Here is a 24,020-nt window from a genome sequence, read left to right as displayed (position 1 = left end):
TTAAAGAGAGAGAGAGAGTAGAGCAGAGTCAAAAGAGTCAAATTTCTCTGATATATGTTTAGGGACTTTAGATATCAAAAAATAATTTTGTGGATCTCTTCCATTATGAAAAGTGGGAGAGGGACCTTAGACCAATTTTCCCTTTTATAAATTGTCATTAAAACTTACAATTAGTGATTTTTTTTTTATGATAAATCTTTCTCATTGGACCTATTAGGACCTACACGTAAGTACCCCATAATTGTCTTCAAATGAAAATAAAGGTGATTTCAAATTTTTTTTGGTAAAGGTTGAAAAATAAATTATTGAAAATGTTTTATTAAGAGAACCGTCTGGACCGGGACGGTCCAAAGCACAGGATATAGTCCTGTCCGGTCCAAAACAGTTAACGCTTAAAACAACCCTATAACAGACTCGCCTCCATTTTCCATCTACATCTCTGCTCGTTTTTTTTTCTCGGACAATACTTTCTCGGAAAATTCCAAATGAGATGAGAATATGTCACTGTCACAGAACAATCTCATCTCCATCCACAACAACCTCTTCGAAATTCGTGTCCCCATTAGAACTCAACCATTTACTTCAACTTTGCAGCAATTCAAAAGCAATAGACCCAGGACGACAAGTCCATCAACAGATCATTCTACGTGGGTTAGACAGAGACCCTTTCATAATCACCAAATTAGTTCAAATGTATGCAGGTTTCGAGGATTCGAAAACTGCCCACCATTTGTTCGACAGATTGTCCCAACCAAATGTTTTTGCATGGACTGCAATGCTGTCGTTTTATTCGCGTAACGGAATGTCAAATCAGTGTTTGGGTTTTTATGGTTTAATGAAATTGAGGGGTGTTTTTCCCGATAAGTATGTGTTTCCTAAGGTATTACGATCATGTGCACAATCTGGGTACTTTGAAATGGGGATTCAAGTGCACAAAGATGTGATCACTGGTGGTGCTGACTTGAATGTACAAGTTTGCAATTCTTTGATTGATATGTATTCAAAATGTGGGGACATCGAGAATGCTATGCGGGTTTTTGGAAGAATGGTGGAAAGAGATTTGTTGTCTTGGAATTCAATGATTTCAGGGTACGTGTGTAATGGGTTTCTTGAATCAGCAGTGGATTTGTTGGATTCTATGAGGTTGGAAGGTTTTGAACCTGATTTAGTCACTTGGAATACTGCAATGGATGCTTATTGCAGAATGGGTCAATGTAATGAGGCTTGGAAGATTTTTGAACAGATTAATGAACCAAATATAATTTCATGGACCACTTTGATATCAGGTTATTCAAGGATTGGGAAGCATGAAGTAACATTAGCGATCTTTAGGGATATGGTGAGTAAAAATGTAGTTTTCCCAGATTTGGATTGTATTTCTGGTGTCCTTGTTTCGTGCCGGCATCTTGGTGCTTTAATATGTGGACGAGAAATTCATGCTTACGGGATTAAAGTTGAAAAGGGGTTTGCATTTTACAAGTCAGCTGGACCTGCATTGTTGACAATGTACGGTAGGTGTAGAAGACTAAATGATGCAACAAATGTATTCAATTTGATGGAAAAATCTGATGTCGTTACATGGAATGCCATGATTCTTAGTTTTATTGATCTTGGAATGGAAAATATGGCACTTGAATGTTTCAGAAAAATGCCAAGAATGAGGTTACAGATCGATCAAACCACAATTTCCACTGTTTTGTCTATGTGTGATCTAAAATCCGGGAAACAAATACATGCCTACATTAAGAAAAGCAGTTTTGGTCTGTCAATTCCGGTTTGGAATGCGTTGATCCATATGTACTCCAGATGTGGATGCATTGGAACAGCATATTCTGTGTTTTCTAACATGGTAAGTAGAGATTTAGTATCATGGAACACAATGATTGGAGGGTTTGGAAAGCACGGGTTTGGCAAATCCGCTCTCCAACTTCTGAATGAGATGAATCGTTCTGGCCTTTGTCCCAACTCAGTGACTTTTACTTCAGTGTTATCGGCCTGTAGCCACTCAGGTCTTCTTGATGAGGGGCTTGAAGTCTTCCACAGAATGACAAAAGACTTTGGCTTCAAGCCCGGAATGGAACATTTTGCTTGTGTTGTTGATTTACTGGCACGTGCTGGTCGGCTTGAGGATGCTGTCGGCTTTATTAAGAGAATGCCTCTAAAGGCTGATAAGTGTATTTGGGGGGCTTTGCTTGCTGCTTCTCAAGCCCACCAAAGCATTGGTGTGGCAATGCTTGCTTCAGAACATTTAGTCCATCTGGAACCTGAATATGCTGGACATTACGTGACATTGGCAAATACATATGCTAGAGCAGGAAGATGGGATGACGCTGTAAGAGTGAGAAAATTAATGGAGAGCAGAGGATTGGTGAAGCCTTCGGGATATAGTTGTATTGAAAGTGGAAACTGATCAAATGAAGGTGAAATGAGCTTCTAATAAACTTTTTAAGATTCTTTATAGCGAAAGAGGTGAGGGGTATTATTCTGTGTTTTTCTTGTGAACTTGCTATAGAAAATAAAATGACTCAAGATAACAATATGCTGACAAGTTTCAAATTTTCTCACATTCACTCCAGAAAGCTTCAATAAAATCTGACTAACCAAATTTAGTAGTGGCATATGCAAGAAAACACAAGATTTATATGGATGATTATGTCATAAGCATCTCTGGTGATGTAAAATCCTAATCTTGATTTTATTCCCACAATAAGGTTGAAGACACATATAAACTTAATAGCAGAAACATCTTATTATAATTGTATTATATATTTTTTGCCTTTCATATAAATGATTAATAATGCGTTTTGATAAAAACAAAATGCGCTTATGGAATGGGGAATAATTGTATTCTCCTTTTCTTCTTATTATATTACTATTTTTTTCTAATGCAGATAAATGCTTCTTATGGTAGAGTGGCACAGAACTGTTTGGTTTCCACAAAATATCCCCAAACATGCTTTTATGCAAGGAAAGATTGGCAAAAAAAGATGAACTTATGGAATGGGAAATCTCACCAGCACCTATGTTTTTGAATGTACCAACTCTTCACTCATTTGGAAAGATGTGAAGGGAAAAACTGTTGTCTGAAGATCCCCACAAAGATGGGGTGATGAGGGAATCCATAACCGTAATGAGGATAACTTTTTCATCTGTGTTTAAAAGCTCTCTTTGGCTGTTGCAGTGTACCACATTTGGAGGGACAGAAATAAGTGAACTTTCAATCAAAAAAGAAATGAAGCTATAAACATTATCAGAGTGCTGTTGGGAAAGATGGTAGATGTAAAGTCTGTTATTGGAAGAAAGTTAAATTTCAGTATCAAATTTTGGATAGCTTCTAATGTATCACCATTGACTAAAAAGTCTCATGTTTATAAATTTTTGACTTCTTCTTGTATGCCCTAGGATACTAGTCATCAATTGACCTCAAATTGCTTTTGTCAACCCCCAAGAAAGCAAAATGTTATTGGGAAATTCAGAATAAGAATATATAGATAGTGATAAATCAATATGGTAAGTTAAACCGCAGAAAATGGTATCGAGAGCAACAAATAGATCACCATGAGGGGCACATTGAGAGAAACCTTAAATTTAATGACAATTATTTATTTATTTATTTTTTGGTGGTCTCTATCCACTTGGTCTTTGCCCTAAAAATTAACAGAAACTTCAATTTGAAGCCAGAATGGATATACATTGAGACATTAGACTGTGTCCTCCCAAAAAATATTTTTGACGGTGTCTGGGTTGGTAGTTGAGGCTTGTTTTGTGCACCTTTCAGGCTATGTAATTTTACCAAGGGCAGTTTGATCTTTCCTTTTTCTTTCTTGGCCTAATTACTAGGACAATTCTATCTTTTGTGGGTGTCGTGATATATACCCACAATTACATTTTTTTTCACACCCACCTCCCTTCCAAAAAGTTACGAAGGAAAATGATCTATCACTAGCATTATTAAATAGAATCAATTTTTAGGATGATGTGGTAGTAACATAGTTATAAATTATATTTTGCCTGATTAAGTTTTATATGTGTAAGAGGAGCTAATTTGAGCTCATTAAATTAATTAAGCCCAATAGTCCAAGGTTGGTGGACCCGAACTTATCGCAAGTCCAAGATTGGTGGGTCCAAATTTATCGTCATCAAATGGGTTGAATCGCTCTAAGCCTTGAAAGGGTTTGGATCCACAAATCTAGACACTTACTCGGGCCCCGACTCGAAAGGGTTCGGATATACGAACCTAGAGATCCAAGGCACTTGGCTTCGAACAGATTCAGACGCAATCTAAAAACCGCTCCATTAATGAGTCCCAAAACACTTGCGGAATCGGAGCTTTCCGGGATCTACGTACCAGAACCATGGGCGTAATAGAGTCCGAACAAAGGACCCGATCTCGAGGACGACGAGTGGAGATAAATTCACTCTTCAGTTACACTAACCTGTACCCGGGTCGAGGTGGCACGATGTAGGGGGTCCCTGAGACTCGGTAATATTTGCGGCAAGGCGTTTTCTTGAACTACCCTTGACCCTTCTATGGCAGGGTGTCCTCTGGGATACCCCTGACCCTTTGGGATGATTGGGAATCATTGATTAAGTGTGGCAAAGAAGAATGGTTTTGCCGAGAGGTTGATCTGCTCTTCGAGAATTTTCCTTATCCTCGAAGAGATCACCTCCTCGGATAAGGTGGTTAGAAAGAATATTCCCCATGTATCTTGCACATGGGCTCCATCCTACATCATGAGGTGTTTATAAATAGCACCCACCCATAGTTTTACAAGGAATAGATTTTGAAAAGACAACTCTTGGGAAAGAACTAATTTCCCTTCTCCATTATCAATCTTGAGAGTGAAAGTGAGAGATTCATGAGAGAGCCTTGCCATTATTCTCTCTCTAACTATTTTGTCTTCTTCTTCACCCAATCTCTTATCTCCATCATCTTTTTGCTTTTGTGCTCTTAGTTGTGACTATTGAAAATCTAAGCCTCTTATCATTATCTAGAGAATTTGAATTTTTCTTCAAGAATCTTCGAAAATTTTCGAATTTTTCAACGACGTTCTTGAATCCTATCATACAATGTGAAATGATAAAAATGTCATTATCAATATTCCTTGGTATATAATGTATTCACGTGAAAATTGCTTTGGCCGGCACCCTTTAAATCCACACTCAATAAAGATTTACATGTTTTGATGTTTTCACTGCATTGAGCTAATTCTTGGGCCATTGGTTGCCTTGATATTTTGTTTTGTTGTATGAAGTCTATATCATTGCAGTTAATGTGTCTATATATTGATCATTTCATTGCAGTATTGGTGACCGATAAACTTTTTTGAGCTACTTTCCATATTAGCCACTTTTAGCTATTGGGGACCATTTGGAAATGAATTTATTTACTTTTAACTGTGAAAATCAGTGTGTCATAATATCATTAGCAGAAGTAGAGAGTAAGGACCAGGTCATTGATACTTGACAGGGACATGCAAGCCTAGTCCTTATGTTAACAAAAAATTTAAGATTCAGTTTTTTATATCCTAACATCTCAACATGAAAAATTTGAAGGTTCATAAAACTCATTACGAGTTTTGTTTTGATTATTTAAATTGTTTATTTTTTAGGATCCTCAATACATATTCACAAAAAAATTATGTTGATCTAATAATTGTAATATTTTTATTTTAATGTGTTTGTCTCTAAAAAAATGAATTATATATTTTTAAAAAAGATATTTGTCAACTATTTTTTCGGAGACAAATTAAAAATATTAAAAGATTATGATTATCAGATCGAAATAATTTTTTTTTATGAATGATATATATTGAGGATCTTAAAAATGAATTATTCAAATAATCGACACGGCACCCATGATGAGCTCTACAGGCTTTTCAAATTCTCTCATGTTGAGATGTGAATATGAGAGAAGTCAAACTCAATTTTTAAGTTGGATTGTTAATCTCATTATTATTAATAAATTTTTTATGTCATTATCAATTAAGTGGTTGATTTGTGGAGGGAAAATAAATGGGACAGAAATATGACAAAATTAAATCCGTGGTCCAGCTCATGCCTTTCCTCTTAATAGACTCAAATTGATGATCCAAACAAAACTTATAATAAAATTAAACAAAATTAAATGTTTTATTTAAGCAAAGTACAACTATAAGTTTGTTTGACTACAAACATCTCATTGGGATACTGATGGTAGAAACTACTCAAAACTTAGCTTCTGTAAGAGGAGTTAACTTGAGCCCACTAAATTAATTAGGCCCAATTAAAAAGTCCAAGATTGGTGGGCCCAGATTTATCACCATCAAACAGGCCAGATCGCTCTAAGCCTCGAAAGAGTTCGGATCCATGAACTTAGAGACTTACTCAGGCCCGGACTCTAAAGTGTATTGAGCAAGCCTAGAGATGAGGCACTCGGGTTTCGAATAGATTCGATCACAATCTAGAAGCCGCTCCATTGGTGAGATCCAGAACATTTGTGGACTTGGAGCATTCCGAGATCAACCTACCAGAATCATGAGTGAGGTTAGAGCCCAAACAAAGGGCTCGAGTCCCGAGGACGATGGGCGGAGATGAATTCACTCGTCGATTAATTTGGCCTATATTCGGGTCGAGGTGGCACGACCCCAAGGGGTACATGAGACTCAGCAATATTTAGTGGCGGGAGGTCTTCTAGGACTAGCCCTAACCCTTTGGTGAGATGATTGGGGATCATTAGTTAGGTGTGGCTAAGAAGAAAGATTCGCCGAGAGGTTGATCTCCTCTTTAGGGTTTTCCTCATCCTCGGAGAGGTCATCTCCTCAGACAAGATGGTTAGAAAGAATATTCTCTATATGCCTTACACATAGGCTTTATCCTACATCATGAGGTGCCTATAAGTAGCACCCACCCATAGTTTTACAAGAGATGGATTTTGGAGAGACAACTCTTGAGAAAGAACTGATTTCCCTTCTCTATTATCAACCTTGAGAGTGAAAGTGAGAGATCCATGTAAGAGCCTTGCCATTATTCTGTCTCTAACTACTTTGCCTTCTTATTCACCTAATCTCTTATCTTTATCATCTCTTTGTTTTTGTGTTCTTAGTTGTAACTATTGAAGAATCTAAGCCTATCATCATTTCTAGAGAATTTGAATTTTCTTCAAAGATCTTCAAATTTTCCAACAACGTTCTTGAACCCTCTCATACAACTTCAAAATTTTGTTCTTGGATGATAATATAATATAATAAAGAATAATACTATAGACCCACACATTTATACTTATAAATTCAACCACAGTGATGTGACATGGGAGTTGGGCCCACCATCATTAAGTGTGTAACAAATCAAAAGTTAACATATATCCTGCTACATTATTGTGGATAGAATTGTGAGTATTTTTTTTAGGATATCAAATATTTTTCCTATTATAACTAATTTTTATTTTTATTTTTATTTTTTTAAAACTCTCCTTAAAAATTTGATTATTTTCAAATGTTTAAATTGTATGTTCCAATATTCAACCCCAAAAATATTTTACTATGGTGGGGTGGTGCCTACCACCTCCAACACCATAAACTCTATTTTCCATATTTATCAAAGTAAAAATTTTCATTGCTTATCAAGATTTTTCAACATTTTTGTGGCTTTTACTAGAATTTATAAATGCCTGAAAAGTCCTTTTTTTTTTTTAGCATCTCTATTATTTTATTCAAGATTTTGGCTTACAAATCTCTATAAATCTAAAAATCCAAACAGAACCATACCATCCCTTACATAATAACCTGGTACATTGGTAACTAACCACACACACACAAAAAATAAAAATAAAAAAATTATAGTGACATGTTTGTATGGAAAAACCAGTGAGGTTTTTTCTCCTATTTTTTTCAAATTTTTATTTCCACTAGAAGCAACTGAACTATATAAGCAATCATTATGTCTCATCAGCTTTAAAGTTTTGCTAGTGAAGGCATGCTTTATATATTAATTTCCTTCAAATGATGAAGAAAGTAGTCACAAGATTAAGTACTTGTAAGATAGTGTAATTAATTAGTTTTGTAAATTCACAAGTTAACAAACTCATTTGGTACATGGGGGACACCATATGTAACTCCATGTTAAGTACACAAGACTAATCTATGGATTAGTTATGTGTTTCTTTTTCTATTCCAAAATTTTAATCAATTGTTCAATCAAATATACAAATTAATGATCTCATAGAATTAGAATTCACAATATGAATTGTGAAGTACTCTTGAAATGCTTGGATAGCATCAATACAAAGATTAGTTTATTGATATATGATTTACTCATCAACTCTTTTTTTTCCCTAATCAGTATGATTATAATATTTCATTAAAATTATGATAAGTTGGACATTTAATTACATAAGAAAATTCAGTATCATATAATCACAAAGTCACATAACTTACGGAGAGTAGAACTCAAAATTTCAAGAACTAAAATAAAAAATAAAAAATAAAAATCAACTAATCAAATACCACTAATCTACATGAATATCGATAATTTATCATACATGAAGTACTTTTATTTTATAATAATTGTAAATCTATTATGGTTAAGGGAATCTTTGTTCATTTTTTTCCTAACAAATAAGGCCACTAGGGACCTCTCACGTGCTTTTTAATGGGCTATTTTTTACAAGGTCTGATGTGAATTGTCCATGGGATCTATTTTTGTATATCTCAACTTCACATTAGCTCCATATATAATGTATAAAACAATTTGTGGCCATGCATAAGAACGAAGAAGAGTCTTATCAAATTTATTAAAAGTAGAATAGTGTTGTACAATAGTTAAGGAAGAAACATTTACAGTGCAGTAGAGCTAGAGGTAGTAAAAATTAATTATAAATTAATGAAAATTTTTATAATTTAGTTATTAATATTTATAATATTTTTTTATTTTTTTGTAATTATTATTTTTTGATCCCAGTATCAGGTAATTTCCCTTTCAAAGAAACTGATTTAGATTTTTATGCTAAATGGTTAGTTTGATTCCAACATTTTTCTTATTTTTAATTTTTTAAAAAAGTCAGGTCATAAAAATTGACATAAAAATAATTATGTCTAAGATTTTTTGAAAAAAAAATTACACATCAATGTATCTTTCAAAAAACAATTATAGATTCTTAATTCTTTTTTATAATTTTAATTATTGATATTTATTAAATTTATCATTAATTTGTAATTATTTTTAAAACTCTCACTGATTTGATTTTTTTTTTTTTCCACAACAAAACCAAAAACCATAAACAAAAAATACATTTATCTGTACAAACTTGACTTGTGCTTCATTCTTCATTATTAGTACTCATTCATTGCAACCACATCCATTTCCATAAACGAAAAATACATTTTAAAATGGACAAAACTTGACTTGTGCATTCATACTTCATTATTGGTACTCATTGCAACCACATCCATTCATGCATTTTTTTGTAAGGAAAATGTTTGGTAACTCAAAATTTTGTGACTCAAATGGCTTAAATTTGTCAAAACGACGTCGTTTTGAGTGATTTGAGCCATTTGAGCCACGAAATTTTGAGCTACCTAGCATTGTTGTTTTTGTAATTTCTCATTTACATTATGTTGTACATGGAAAAAGCTTTGTAGCTCGAAACTTTTTGGCTCGAGTGGCCGAACATTTTCTCTCTCTTCTCCCTCCTTTTTATCTCCTCTCCTCTCTTTCTCTATTCAAACCGTCTCAACACTCTCACCTCTCATCCCTCTCTCTAATTTGGGTTTGATTTTGTGTGGACTCATCCATTTTTTGACAAAGAAAAATAAAGATCTGAGTTGATTGGAACCTCATTGAACTATGAAAGTCCTAGCAATTGGTAAATGATTTGTGGCTGTGGTTGTGGGATTTTTTATTATTCTATTTTGATTTTGATTTTTTTTTTCCTTCTCTGAAACTAGTTTTTTTTTTTCTTGCTGGGTTTGATGAATCTCTTCTTCTTCTTCTTCTTCTTCTTCTTCTTCAACTTCATGAATCAAACCCACTTTGTCTGTTCCAAAAAAAAAAAACCATTTGCAGAACTCTATGAACCAAAAAAAAAAAAACCATTTCTCTGTAATGAAAACCCAGAAAAAGAGAGAGAGAGAACACTAAGCAAGATGAAAACCAGTATAGGAGAATGAAAACCCACCATTTCTCTGTAATGAAAAAGACCCGCCATTTCTGTAATGAAGGCCCAAACTTGTCTCTGTAATAAAGACCCACCATTACTGTTCTCTCCTTCTTTTCTTCACACTGGCTCACCCTCAACCTGTTTTTAAAAATACCAAGCTCAGATCACTCATGGACATGAAGGCAAATCTTGACCCAGATGTTAGATTACTGAAAGAAAAAGAGAGAGGCGAGACCAAAAACAGAGAAAAAAAAATATAAAATAGTGCCAAAACGACGTCACCTCGAGCCATTTGAGCCGGTGTTTTCCCGAGCTACCTAGTGGGGTTGGTAGTATATTTTGCTACGACAATACTACGTAACTCAAATTTTGTGACTCAAAAGTGGCTCAAATGTTATGTTGTTCTGTACTCAAAACGACGTCGTTTTGGCCATTTGAGCCACTTTTGAGCCACAAAATTTGAACTACGAGACATTTTCCATTTTCCTATTTGTTATGGGCAAGGAATCTTGTTGGCAACACACAGAACAAAACAATTTTTTTTAAAATATCGGACTCTTCCAATTGGTTAGAATCATGGCATTTCATTGAGTGAGAGTTGGACAAATATATTTTCTTTTGGTACTTCTAGATTTTTTTAGTTTTTAGTTTTTATTAGACCATAAAACTTCAAAAAAAAAAAAATTTAAATGTAACAAATAAAAAAAATAAAAGGAGTCAATTATTTTTTTTTTGCTTCAGTATATTTTTTAATTTAGAATTTTGAAGCAGGGTTAGGGATTGGGAAGTAGTGTGGTGGTGGAGGGAAGGGTTGAGTGGCTAGATGGTGCTGGAGAAAGGGCTAATCGGTTGAATGGTGGCGGGGGTGGTACAATGGGGCTCGAAAGGGACTAGGGAATGGCGTGATGGTAGAGAGGGGTTAGATAGCTGGATGGTAGGCACAGTGGTGTGATGGTGGTTGAAAGAACATTGAATAGTGTCATGGTGGTAGCAGAAAAGGGATTGGGTGGTTAGATGACGGTGGTGAGGGGTAGGGCCGGCCCTGGGCATAGGCCCACCAGGTCATGGCTTAAGGCCCCTCAAAATAGACTAAAAAAGTCCTCCTTTTATTATAATTTAGTATAATATATTAGGTATATTTTAAGTTCAAACAAAATTAAAGAAGGTTCAAACTAATTTAAAATAAATTAACCCATTCCAAAATTGAAAGGTCCATTTAAAAAAATTAACATTGTTATCTATTGACAATAGACCCAAAAAAGGGGTCTCCTCCTATTATAATTTAGTGTAATATATTCGGTATCTTTTAAGTCCAAAAAAATTAAGGAAGGCCCAAACTAACTTTAAATAAATTGGCTCATTAAAAAAATTGAAAGACTCATTTAAAATAATTAGCATTGTTATTCATGAAAAATGATTTTGCAAAAAAACTATGTTATGTAAGTATGATTGATTTACTTGCTTCTAAAAATGTAAGAAGAGCGAGAATCAAGCGATACTTATTAGTTGTTGTAATGTAATGTTAAGTATTTTTTGTAATTTTGACACAAATATTTTATCTTTTACCTTCAATTTATTTATTTATTTTCATTTAATGAAAAAAAAAATGTGAAGGGCCCTAGAAATTTATCAGTTGATTATCGATTTTAGACCTCAAAAGTCTCAGGACTGGACCTAGTGAGGGGTTGTAGGGTTTTGGAGGGTTTTTGTGGTGTGGGGGGGGGGGGGGGGGGGGGGGGGGGGTTGTTGGGGCAACAAAATGGGGTGGAAAGGGAGTTGTAGTAGGAAGATAGTGGCGGCTGTGGTTGTGATGGTGGTGAAGAAAGTAGTTATAGAATATGTACCTGCAATAGAAATTAAAATTGGAAGAAGTGATGAATTGACTAAAATACCCATTTTTCATCAGTTCAGTTAACGAAATTGCATAAATGACTCCGATTGAAACCAATTGAGATGATTAAAGTGGAAATTGAAGAAATTAAAATCTCATGACTGAATTTATTACACTAATCAAACACTTTTGGTTTGATTTTCTAAAAACTATTCTCTGAATTTTTTTGAAAATATAAAAACTAATTTGACAAAAATAAATATCAAAATATATTTTTGAATTTTTTTAAAATTATTTTTTCCCTACAAAAAGATAAAACTATATAAAAATGATAAGTTCTTTTGATTTTTTATATTTTTTTTTCACAAAACTAATTTTTAATTTTTTAGAAAAAAAATCTAAAACAACTTTATGAAAACCAAACTAAACATGACCTAAGTTTTTCTTATTTTATTTTATATTTTTAGAAAAGGGTTTGACTTTTCTCATATTTACATCTCAACATAAGATAATTTGAGAGGTCTGTCCTAATTTTAATGATCCAAACCGTTCATTGTGTAAAGCTCTCAATGCATATAATCTATGAAAAAAATTGGTTCGTCCAATAATCGTAACATTTTCATTTTAATTTCATTGTGTAGAGCTCTCAATGCATATAATTTATGAAAAAAATTGGTTAATCCAATAATCGTAACATTTTCATTTTAATATATTTGTCTCTGAAAAAGTGGATAACAAATACATTTATGAAAATCCATCAAAAAAAAAATACATTTTTGAAAATAGGCCATCTATTTTTTAGAGAAAACCATGATAAATGTTACTGGATTAATATAATTTTTTCATAGATAATATATATTGAGAGCTCTATAAAATAAATTGTTTGAATTATCAAAACGAGACTCGTGATGTACCTCTTAAGTTCTCTCATATTGAGATGTGGTGAAAATAAGGGAAGCCCAACCCAAAAAATAGTAATTTTTGTTTCTCTTTTTTTTTTTAAGTAGATTTTTTTGAAGGGAGATATATCTCGCCAATCCACTGTATGGATTGGAGTGTATTGTTAGGCTCGTGGGGTCTATCACGGGTCCCGTTTTGATAATTCGAACTATTTGATGTGTAGAACTCGTTTGAGTATTTTATGCCTGCAAAAAATTACGTCGATCGAATATTGATAACCCTTTGATCAAAATACATTTTTGTCAATGATAAATATGATTTTAAAATTAAATTTTTAATAAAAATGTGTTCCGATCAAGAGGCTACTGATATCCAATCAACGTGATTTTTTGCAGGCGTGAAATACTTGACGAGTTCTACCCATTAACGATTTGGATAATCGAAACAGAACCTGTGATAAGTTTCACAGATTTAATAAAATGTTTCAGTCCACACGGTGAACTAGAGAGAAATCTCTCCCTTTTTGAAGGATTTTTTAATCTAGTAAGAATTAAAATTAAGCTTGTTTGGTTGTTGTTTTCAAAAAATTCTATTTTTTTTTATTTTTCGTATTTTAATATTTTTAATGAATTTTAAGCAAATTTTTTTTTTTAATTTTTAGACACATCTAACATAAATATACTTAAAAAGTATAATATTTGTGAATTTTTTTTTAAAAAAAATACAAAAATTTAGTATATTTTTCATATTTTTGTGTATTTATTAATTTTTTAAAATAATTTTTTTTTCACAAATATTTTATTATTTAGAGGTACATCTAAAAAAGTACAAAAATTATTTACAATTTAAAAAATATTCACTAAAAATTCAAAAAAATACGAAAAATAAAAAATTTAATTATTAAAAAATTAAATTAAAAAAATTGAAACTAAACACACACATTATTATTATTTTTTTAAATTCCCCGCCCCCCCCCCAAAAAAAAAAAAAAAAAAAAGAAAGAAAAGAAAAAGAGGGTAGATTGAAACCAAACAAAAGTCTTCAAGTCGTGGTCGTCTTTACCAATTCGTACGGCAGCCGCGACCTTTGTGTTTTATTGTGATTCTCGAGAGAGAGACAGAGACGGGCAGAGACAGACTCAGTTGGTCTTTGGTGGTGTTTGTTTAGGAGGGATGAAGTCGTGGGATTAGACTAATAATCAATCCGGATTAATAGTCTATTTTGTTTCGGATTAATAGTTTTTTTGGACTATTTGTCTCAAATATGTAGGATTATTGTGTCTTATGGGAAGAGTGGGACACAAATAGAGGATAAGGGGGATATGGGATAAGGGATGAAAGGACTATTTCGACCCTCTACTATTTAATTATGTATTATATTTAGTAAAATTTAATAAAATTTAAATGTCTCAATTTAAAAATAAAATAATTTTATTTAATTTTTATTGATATTTTGTTTATTTAATTTTTTAAAATAATTTTTTATAGATTTTTTATTGATGTTTTATTTTAAAATTTTGTTTATATTTTATTTAAGAAAAATTTACTCATAAGTCCTAGTTTCTGAAAACTTGAACCATTTAGTCCTAAAAGTTTTCTTATGCTCCATTTAGTCCCATATTTAAATTTTAATAGATGTTTTATTTAATTTCATTATTTAATTGTTATTATTTTTTAAAATAAATTTATATAAAATTTTAATTAAAAAATAACATATATTTTTATTGATATTTTATTTATTTAATTTTTTTAAAATAAATTTATTTAATTGTGTAAAAATAAAATAAAATAAAGTTTTATTTAATCTAGTTAAAAATAATTAAAATATTAAAAATATGTTTAATATTATTGTTACTTAGTAAATAATTGAAAATGGTAAAATAGTCATTTAAGCATTTATCATTCTCCATAATATCTCAAACAAATATAAGATTATGAGATACAAATTTACTCCAACCAAATAGTCTGAGGGCAATGTATCTCAGAATTAACAACCCGCTAGATTTCAATCCCTCCTTATCCAATTCGTATCTGTTTGGTGGTCTATATATTCCATTACTATGTTCACGGTATGCATTTCTTATACAATTTATACTATAATAATTTAGGATCTGAAAGAGACCAGCAAGACGACAGAGAGATTGGCTCTTTCTCCATTGAAGAACTGGTACAAAAGATTATTCATGGCTTTGTTTTTGACCATGTTTGGTCTATCACGGATTTCGTTTTAATAATTTGAACTATTGAATATATAGAATTTGTTGAGTACTTTATGTTTGCAAAAAGTTACGTCGATTGAATATTGATAACCCTTTGATCAGAATATATTTTCGTCAATGGTAAATATGATTTTAAAATTAAATTGTTAATAAATATATGTTTCGATCAAGAGGCTACTGATATCCGATCGACGTGATTTTTTGCAAGTGTGAAGTACTCGACAAGTTCTATCTATTAAACTATTTGGATAATCAAAACATAACCTATGATAAGTTTCACAAATTTAATAATATGTTTCAGTCCACACGATAAACTAGAGAGAAATCTCTGCCTTTTTGAAGGATTTTTTAATCTAGTAAGAATTAAAATTAAGTTTGTTTGGTTGTGGTTTTTAGAAAATTTTATTTTTTTTATTTTTCGTATTTTAATGTTTTCAATGAATTTTTTTAAATATTTTAAGTATTTTTTTAATTTTTAGACACACCTAACATAAATACACTTAAAAAGTATAATATTTGTGAAAAAAAATCTTTAAAAAATATACTAAAAAAAACAAAAATTCAGTATATTTTTTTCATATTTTTTGTGTATTTATTAATTTTTTAAAACATTTTTTTCACAAATATTTTATTATTTAGAGGTGCATCTAAAAAAGTAAAAAAAATTACTTAAAATTTTAAAAAAAAATTCACAAAAAAAAATAAAAAACACAAAAAATAAAAAATCAATTTTCAATAAATTGAATTCAGAAAACAAAAATCAAACACACACATTATTCAGCTTGTTTGGTTTTGTTTTTCTGAAAACAGTTTTTAGAAAATCTACTTTCTTGTTTTTCATATTTTTTTTGTTTTTATTGAATTTTTTTAATATTTTAAGTAAATTTTTTTTTAAAATTTTTTAGATACACTTAACATAAATACACATAAAACGTATAATTTTTGTGAAAAAATCTTTTAAAAATTCAATAAATACCAAAAATATAAAAAAAATATGAAAATTTAATATGTTTTTCGTATTTTTATGTATTTGTTAATTTTTTTAAATATTTTTTTACAAATTTTTTTAGTTTTTAGATACATCTAAGTAAGATATATCTAAAAAAATAAAAATAAAAAGGAAAAATTAGTCTAAGGTCCCTCTCCCATTTTTAGTAATGGAAGAGATCCACAATATTATTTTTTAATGTCTAAGGTCGCTTAACCCACACCTATTTATTACAGAGAAATTTGATATATCTCATGCTCTTTATCTCTCTCATGCTGCTTTTCTCTCTCTCTCTCGTTGAACAGCTGAACGCAAAGTTCACTCTATATGAAATTGATTCCTCTCCAAATCTTTCTTTAGAGCAAAATCTCTCTCCATTCTCAGAAAATTTGATCTAGTAGTGCAGCTGTAAAGTTCTTGATCATCAATACAAAAATTTATCAACCTTTGTACAAAGGAGACCGTTCCTGAACGACTTTCGACATCTTCGATTACCGAAAAAACTTGGTCGGGCTAGGAAAATATAATCCCCTGCTTTTCACCGACGAAGATCTCATGTTTCCGGCGCTGGAATTCGACGTTATCGGAACGCTTACAGATCTCGATCTCATCATCATCATCTAGTGTGCATAATTCTCCTTCGCATCGATCTCAATCTTCGATTTTTTGTTTTCTCTCTCTTCTTCGCATTCCTTGCTCTTATGCGTCCTAAACATCGACCAGAACAACGATTTCCTCCGATTAACCGGCGGCGAAGCTTTGGCGAATCAAGAATGGAGAAACAAAATCGCGAGCGATCGAGTGTCGGAACAATTTTACAAACTGAACTTTACAATCCCAAGAAATTGTTAGCAATGAAACCTTTTCAGATCCTTCCACCGACACATTTTCTGTAACAATATCATAGCTCAGAACATTCAATATGAAATTCCATGAAACACATTAATACATACCAGTGGAAGAACCATTTTGCCACCCCATACATTTCCAAGCAGTATAAGGCATAGAACCTTCCCAGAACTCCATCAAGCTTTGAAAGTTGAGCATAGACCACAACACTAGGACTCACCCTTGCCTGTAGCAAATATACATGACATTGGCCCTGTTTGGTACAGCTTAAATTCAGCTTATTTCAGCTTTCAGCTTAATTTAAGCTATTTTGATGTGTTTGGTTTAGCTTATAGCTTATAACTTATAGCTTTGTGGAAGTCAGAAAACAGCTTATTCTTTGAGTGGGGCAGGAGATGCTTTAAGAATAAGCTGGAAATCAGCTTAAGCTGAAAGTTATAAGCTATAAGCTGTTTAGGCATAAGCTATAAGCACTTTCCCACAGCTCTACCAAACAGGGCCATAAGTACATAAAAAACCAAAAAAAACAACACCAAGCCACCAATTCAATAGACAAAAAGTGTTTTAAATTATATAATTTTTTAAAAGCTTCATACCATTAGAGCACTTTGGTAAGTGGCAAACATGACCAAAGAATTTTTTGTCCAGAGAAATTCTGGAAATTTCTCTGGAACCTCTCAGAGAATTTCTTAGAGAAAATTTACACAGTGGTCAAAATCTCAGAGAATTTCTAGAGAAATTTCTCTGCTTTTTTTTTTTTTTTGAGTTAAAACCCATAGCTGTTAGTTCTTCACATAATTTGGAAATTTCTCTGATACAGGATTTTGAATTTCTCTGGTAAAGGTTCTGAATTTTCTCTGGTTTCATAGAGAAAGGATTCTACAAAAGTAAACAAATAATCATAGAGAAATTCTTGGGCAATTTCCAAAATTTCTCTGGGAAATGCATAGAATTTCTCTGGAAATTCCCAGAATTTTTCTGGAGAGAATTTATCTGGATTAAATTTTCTCTGGATCCATGTTAAGGGACCTTAGACTTTATAAAAATATTGTATGTCCTTTATGCTATAAAATAGTAATACCAAGGACTCTAAAAAAAATACTTAAAATTTTAAAACTATTCACTAAAACAAAAATAAAATAAAAAAATAAAAAATTAAATTTTCAAAAAACTCAAACCAAACACATATTTTTTTTTTAAATTCCCCAAAAAAAAAAAAAAAAAAAAAAAAAAAAAACAAACAAAAGTCTTCAAGTCGTGGTCGTCTTTACAATTGGTACGGCAGCCGTGACCTTTGTGTTTATTTTATTGTGATTCTTCAGAGAGAGAGAGAGAGAGATAGAGAGAGAGAGAGCTCAGTTGGTCTTTGCGTTTGGTGGTCTATATATTCCAATACTATGTTCACGGTAGGTATTTCTTATACTATTTGCACTACAATAATTTAGGATCTGAAAGAGACCAGCAAGACGAGAGAGAGGTTGGCTCTTAGTCTCTATTGAAGAACTAGTACAAAAGATTATTCATGGCTTTGTTCTTCACGATGTTTGGCTGAGACTTCTATACACATACATACATATTTTATATGTATATATACATATAATGTCCATGCTTGAGAAGTCGGCAGCTGAATGTGCAACAAAAAAGGGGATGAATGAACACAACAAAAATCTGAGCTCTGCACAAAAAACCCTTTTCTTCTCTCGTTTTTTAATGGCCGAAGATCTCTGTTTTTTTCATAAGGTAACTCTGTTTCATTTACTAATTAATCACTTCTTTTTCTTCTTCTTCCTTTTTTTTTTTTTTTTTTTTTTTTTATGTGATGGGTTGTTATTTGATTGTGGTATTTTCTGGTTGTCTAGAAGTGTTTTTATTTTTATTTATTTTTTTAATTTTGGATATGGGTGTATGTGTTCAGTGATTGGGATGAAAATTTGTCTTGTTTCCTTCTGTATCCAAGCTGTAATTTTGAAAATCTTTTGCTGACAGATAATCTATTGATGGAATTTACTAATTCTATCTTCTCTGTACCTAATTAATGTTTAATTGGTTATGTTTTGATAGTATGTAGTAAGTAGCACTATTTTGTAAGTTGGGTAGCTCAGGTTAGAGTAGGAAGCAAACCCTAATTTCTCTCATGTTTAATGAGTAATTTTGCTGTATCAATGTTACCTTTCAAAGTAATTGACATCGAGCCGTGCTTTTCGATCACAGGATACTCTCATCATAAAGACTCCCAAGAAATCTCCAGTATTGCTAAGGTTGATAGTTTTAGTAATCACAATGGTATGCGGTGTTTATATCTGCTCAATCTGTGTAAAACAATCAGAAACCCACACCGAGACTGAATTTGCTAACATCGAAGTCATCGAGAGGCCTTGTTGTGAATATGGCATCGATAAATCCCAAATTCCCTACTTGCATTACCCAAAACCCAAAACCTTTAACAGGTAAGTGTGAATTATTGTTGTTGTTGTTGGTTTTGAATTTGGGTTTCATTTAGATTTAGGGTTTGACTAAGTTATGGTTTGATTTGTTTCCAGGGCTGAATGTGCTTGTAATCCCGTACAATTCTTTGTCATTATCTCAATGCAGAGATCTGGGAGTGGATGGTTTGAAACGCTACTAAATAGTCATATTAATGTGAGTTCCAATGGAGAGATATTTTTGGTTAACAATAGGTGGGATAATATATCTTCTATTGTGGAGAATTTGGATCGAGTTTACAATTTGGACTGGTTTACCAGTGCCTCGAAGAATCATTGCTCGGCTGCAGTTGGCTTCAAATGGATGCTTAATCAGGTAAAGAACGTCTAAAATCTTTTAAGCTATGATTATTTTTATTTTTCTACTTGGTGGTTAATAAATAACGCTTGTTGGAGTATTTTGATTTTGGTTAAATGTTTACTGCACATATGAAGTCAGATTATTTTTTGCCAAAGAGGCTGGCATAAAGGTTATTCAGAACCCCAAATTATGACATCCCTTCTCCACATTGCACCTTGGAATGTCCTTTTCTTATAGAGATATATACACTTTTGCTTCGTAGCCCAAAATAACATGTTATCAGTTTGTTTTGGCCGATATTTATTGAAACATTGAAGCAGAGAATTTCTTTGTGATTATCAAATTTTTAACTGTATTCAATTAACTTTTTGGACATTACAGAAGGTGCAAAGTATACAGAGAAAAAACGGACAGTTGTAATGATATCTATGATAGCATCAATGCTAGGATTATAACTCTGAACTTTTGAATCTACTGATAAATATATTGCCCAGAGCTTCATCTCTACATAATTTAGAGTAGGATTCTTGTTTCATTTTTATTTTTTTATTTTTTTACTTTTCAATTACAAATAGAGAAACTTACTCTTTCTAGGGTTGTTAAATTTTTCTTTTTAAATTCTTCATTTACCTTCAAGTGAAAGAGATAATTGCAAAGTCAATGGTAAGGAGAGCCTTAGATTTCTATATGAGTGAGATAATGTAGGAAGGATTAGAATGTACCAAGCTTGGTTCTGCTACTTTTTAAACATATAACAGTACTCAGAGACAAAAAACTATGAAATTGTGACAAAAAGCAGTGGAAAACTTTGTGGTTTACATGATATCAGCCTGGACTATCTTTTAATGAACCTGACGCACATGTTTAACTACTGAAGTCGGGTAACTTTTCAAGGTCATAAAAGTGGTGGTAGTGCTTTATAGGTTATGAAAGATGCATGCCTTCAACTTGCATGTTTTGGTTGGGAGGTGGATTTCCTGCTGTTTTGTTTGAACTAAATAGAATTAGAAGGGTGTCTTTTAATGAACCTGACGCACATGTTTAACTACTGAAGTCGGGTAACTTTTCAAGGTCATAAAAGTGGTGGTAGTGCTTTATAGGTTATGAAAGATGCATGCCTTCAACTTGCATGTTTTGGTTGGGAGGTGGATTTCCTGCTGTTTTGTTTGAACTAAATAGAATTAGAAGGGTGTCTTGGTCCAATGGTAAGACTTGGTGGCACAGGTGCGAGTCACAGAAACAACCTCTCCAGAAATGGGGCTAGGGTTGCGTATATCTTGCCCTTCCCAAACCCCACTTTAGCGAGAGTCTTGTGCACTGGCTTGCCTTTTTTAAAAGAACTGTGTCTATGTGATATCTGTGCTATGTTACATTTTGGGTCTATGTTATCATCGTTTGCATGGTAGAAAAGAATGCCCCTTTTCTTCACTGAAATACTTGCTGGGAAGTGATCTCCTAGTGCCTTGGATCTATAATTCCAAATGTTTTTTTGTCTCATATAGATCAGGTTTTGTGCATTTTGTACCAAAGTAACCAGCTAGCAGATTTCTAGATTCCCAAACTCCCATTAGTATTTTTCTTGTGTGGTTATTCAGCGCTAATAAAATTTTAATGTTCTTTGGCTTTTGTTTGAAGAGCAGTAGATTAAGAGTAATTTGTTGTGTCTAATGCCAGGGACTGATGGAACACCATAATGAAATTGTGGAGTACTTCAACAGTAGAGGTGTTTCTGCAATATTCCTGTTCCGAAAAAATCTATTGCGTCGGATGGTTTCCATGCTTGCAAATTCTTATGATCAACATGCTAAGCTATTGAATGGAACCCACAAATCTCATGTGCACTCACCAGAAGAGGTCTCTCTCTCTGACTCGCTCTCCCTCTCTTATGTGTTTGTATGTGTGATCTCATAGTTAGTTACTTCTTACAGGCAGAAACATTGTCAAAATACAAGCCAACAATTAATTCCACATCACTGACCCGTGATCTGAAGGAAATGGAGGTGACAGCCACCAAGGCTTTGGAATACTTTCACAGCACCTGGCACATGGTTTTGTACTATGAAGACCTAATCAGGAACCGCACTGTAAGAACTATAACGAATTTTTTTTTTTTAATATCTTTTTTTGGAACGCTCAAATTATTAGAAATAGTCCTTCTAACAACCCCTTTCATCTAAGAGTTCAAGTTATTTAAAAATGGATTCAACAGTATGTATGGAGCTCTCATATCATCCTTCTTGTGAAACTCATTCTTGTGAAGAGATGCTAACACACACGAAACAGAGTCCATTCTGACAAAACTTTTACAGAAACAGTCAAACAGGTAGGTAGAGGGGACATGAATCGAGGACCTCCTAAAGTAACTTAAACGCGGTGTTAGGTGATTAGTTGCTATTAGGAGATGGATTGAACAATGTGTGTCAAACTGCATAACATTCTCTCCTCTCGTACGACCGTACCTTACACGTGGAAAGCCAACTAGATATACAATTTGAACTCGAACAAACAATGCGACCAAACAAGGGAAACAAATGTGCAAACAAGTGACTTAGGGGGTGTTTGGGAACTTGGGTTGGAGGTTTTTTAGGGGTAAAATAGCCAATAAAGACAAAATAGGTGAAAATAGCTAATAAAATAAAATGTCACATCCAAACTATAATCATTTCACTTGTCTTACAACCATCAATTCAACTACAATAAAAAGCTGATTATCATCCCAAACTCAATTTTTTTAGCCAGACTAAAATAGTTGAAAGCCAAAAAGCCTACTAAACTAGCCAAGTTCCCAAATGAGCCCTTAAAACCCTAAGACCTCCATAATGCCAAGCTTTAAGATGTTTACACTAGAACTGGTAAGGTCCAATGTTAAAGTCTAATCATTATAGATTATCATTAAACTTGCCTGTGTTTGGCCCACTCCGACAGAATAGTTTGGCTGCTTGCGATGATAAGGTTGCACACTATCTAATACCATAAACTTTTGAATGAATTGGTTGTTAAAAAATTTCATTTAATGAACTTTGTATATTTTGTAAAATTTTTGAACATTAAAAATTCGTAACTTTGTATTAATTTATCCTTACTATGTGTTTCTCGTGTCCTCATGAATTCTAATTGAACTTATTTTGTCTGTCATAATAATTCTCACATTTTTTCTTGACAAATTTCGAATTAGATTAAACATATATATTTTCCTAATGCCTTGAATGTATCTATCTTTCATTTGACAAAGCACAAAGATGCTCCATATACAATGGCATGCTTTGGCTTCTATCTTTGATTAATTACCATAACTCACGTTTACATCGCAGAAACTAGTGGAGGTTCAAGAGTTTTTGAGGTTGCCGGTGATGAACTTAACGAGCCGTCAGGTTAAGATACACAAAGGGCCATTGTCAGAACACATTAAGAATTGGGACGATGTCAACAACACGCTCAGAGGGACAGCTTACGAGACCTTCCTTCGTGCTGACTATTAATTATAGTTCGTCGCTAACTTGTGGGATGGTTTAAACAACTTCCAACTAATTCTTGTTATAGAAGATTGACACAAACGCTGATCAGTTCAAGATTTTTTGCTGTGGCTTTGGAGAGGGATGATGCTGGTATATATTTGTTTCTTTCAGCTAAGAGTCAGTGTAATCCTATCTTTTCTTTTCTTCTTCTCTCTCTTTTCTTATTGATCATATAGAAACACGTATATTTAGGCCTGGTATGGGAACAGACTATGTTAATAATTTTTTAGTTTTTTATGAAAAAATATGTAAAAAATTAGAAAGAGTCATGCAACAAATTATAGTTCACATTTGTTTTGGTAAAAATCCAAGTTATTCTTGGAAAACATAGAAAAGCAATTTAAAGCTTGTTCACACAGTTAGAAAAAGAATTCTATAAACTAAGGCCAAGTTTGGCATGAGACAAAAAAGACAAAAAGTCACTATCCTATTTAAGTCACATCATCTTATTTAAGTCACATCACCTCTCTAACACATCACTTCAAACCCAACCCAAACCCAACCCATATTTCATAAAAAGTCAAAAAGTACACTTATTTAGTCTTCCCAAACTAGGCCTAAGTGGGTTGCTGGGTTGTTTCTCCAAGTTGTATTAAATTCAATCGAACCCTATTTTTTTGGGCATTCTATTTGAACCCAAAAAATATTTTAGTACGCCCAATTTAAATTTATAAATTTTAATTCTTATTATATATTAATGTGAATTTACTAATAAGGACAATCCATATTAAATTCTAAAATAATTTCTTTTTTTCCTTATGGTACACCCGAATCTATTGTTTCTATTCAAATCTTTACAT

The 24,020-nt window shown here is 32.6% G+C and overlaps 2 protein-coding genes across 2 annotated transcripts; both read left to right on the top strand.

The window, feature by feature from the left end:
- The first annotated feature begins 356 nt into the window (after positions 1-356).
- On the top strand, positions 357-3,394 carry LOC114270343 (pentatricopeptide repeat-containing protein At4g35130, chloroplastic). Its single transcript, XM_028211814.2, has 2 exons — positions 357-2,420; positions 2,892-3,394. The coding sequence occupies exon 1, from the start codon at positions 491-493 to the stop codon at positions 2,408-2,410; it is 1,920 nt and encodes a 639-aa protein (XP_028067615.1). The 5' UTR covers positions 357-490; the 3' UTR covers positions 2,411-2,420; positions 2,892-3,394.
- A 14,802-nt stretch (positions 3,395-18,196) lies between these two features.
- Positions 18,197-23,368, top strand: LOC114270345 (uncharacterized). Its single transcript, XM_028211815.2, has 6 exons — positions 18,197-18,661; positions 19,133-19,368; positions 19,462-19,720; positions 21,380-21,559; positions 21,634-21,789; positions 23,017-23,368. Exons 1-6 carry the CDS (start codon positions 18,521-18,523, stop codon positions 23,182-23,184), a joined length of 1,140 nt encoding a protein of 379 aa, XP_028067616.2. The 5' UTR covers positions 18,197-18,520; the 3' UTR covers positions 23,185-23,368.
- The last annotated feature ends 652 nt before the right edge of the window (positions 23,369-24,020 follow it).

This window comes from Camellia sinensis, chromosome 4 (assembly GCF_055761805.1).
Source record: "Camellia sinensis isolate YWXY chromosome 4, ASM5576180v1, whole genome shotgun sequence".
Classification (NCBI taxonomy): domain Eukaryota; kingdom Viridiplantae; phylum Streptophyta; class Magnoliopsida; order Ericales; family Theaceae; genus Camellia; species Camellia sinensis.
Note: the sequence above shows the minus strand (reverse complement) of the source record. Positions and strands in the feature narration are given on the sequence as shown.

Coding starts and splice junctions, on each gene's coding strand:
- LOC114270343 (XM_028211814.2), top strand. CDS start 491: ATGAGAATATGTCACTGTCACAGAACAATCTCATCTCCATCCACAACA.
- LOC114270345 (XM_028211815.2), top strand. CDS start 18,521: ATGTCCATGCTTGAGAAGTCGGCAGCTGAATGTGCAACAAAAAAGGGG. Junction 19,369..19,461: donor AAACCCAAAACCTTTAACAG/GTAAGTGTGAAT, acceptor ATTTGTTTCCAG/GGCTGAATGTGCTTGTAATC. Junction 21,790..23,016: donor ACCTAATCAGGAACCGCACT/GTAAGAACTATA, acceptor TTTACATCGCAG/AAACTAGTGGAGGTTCAAGA.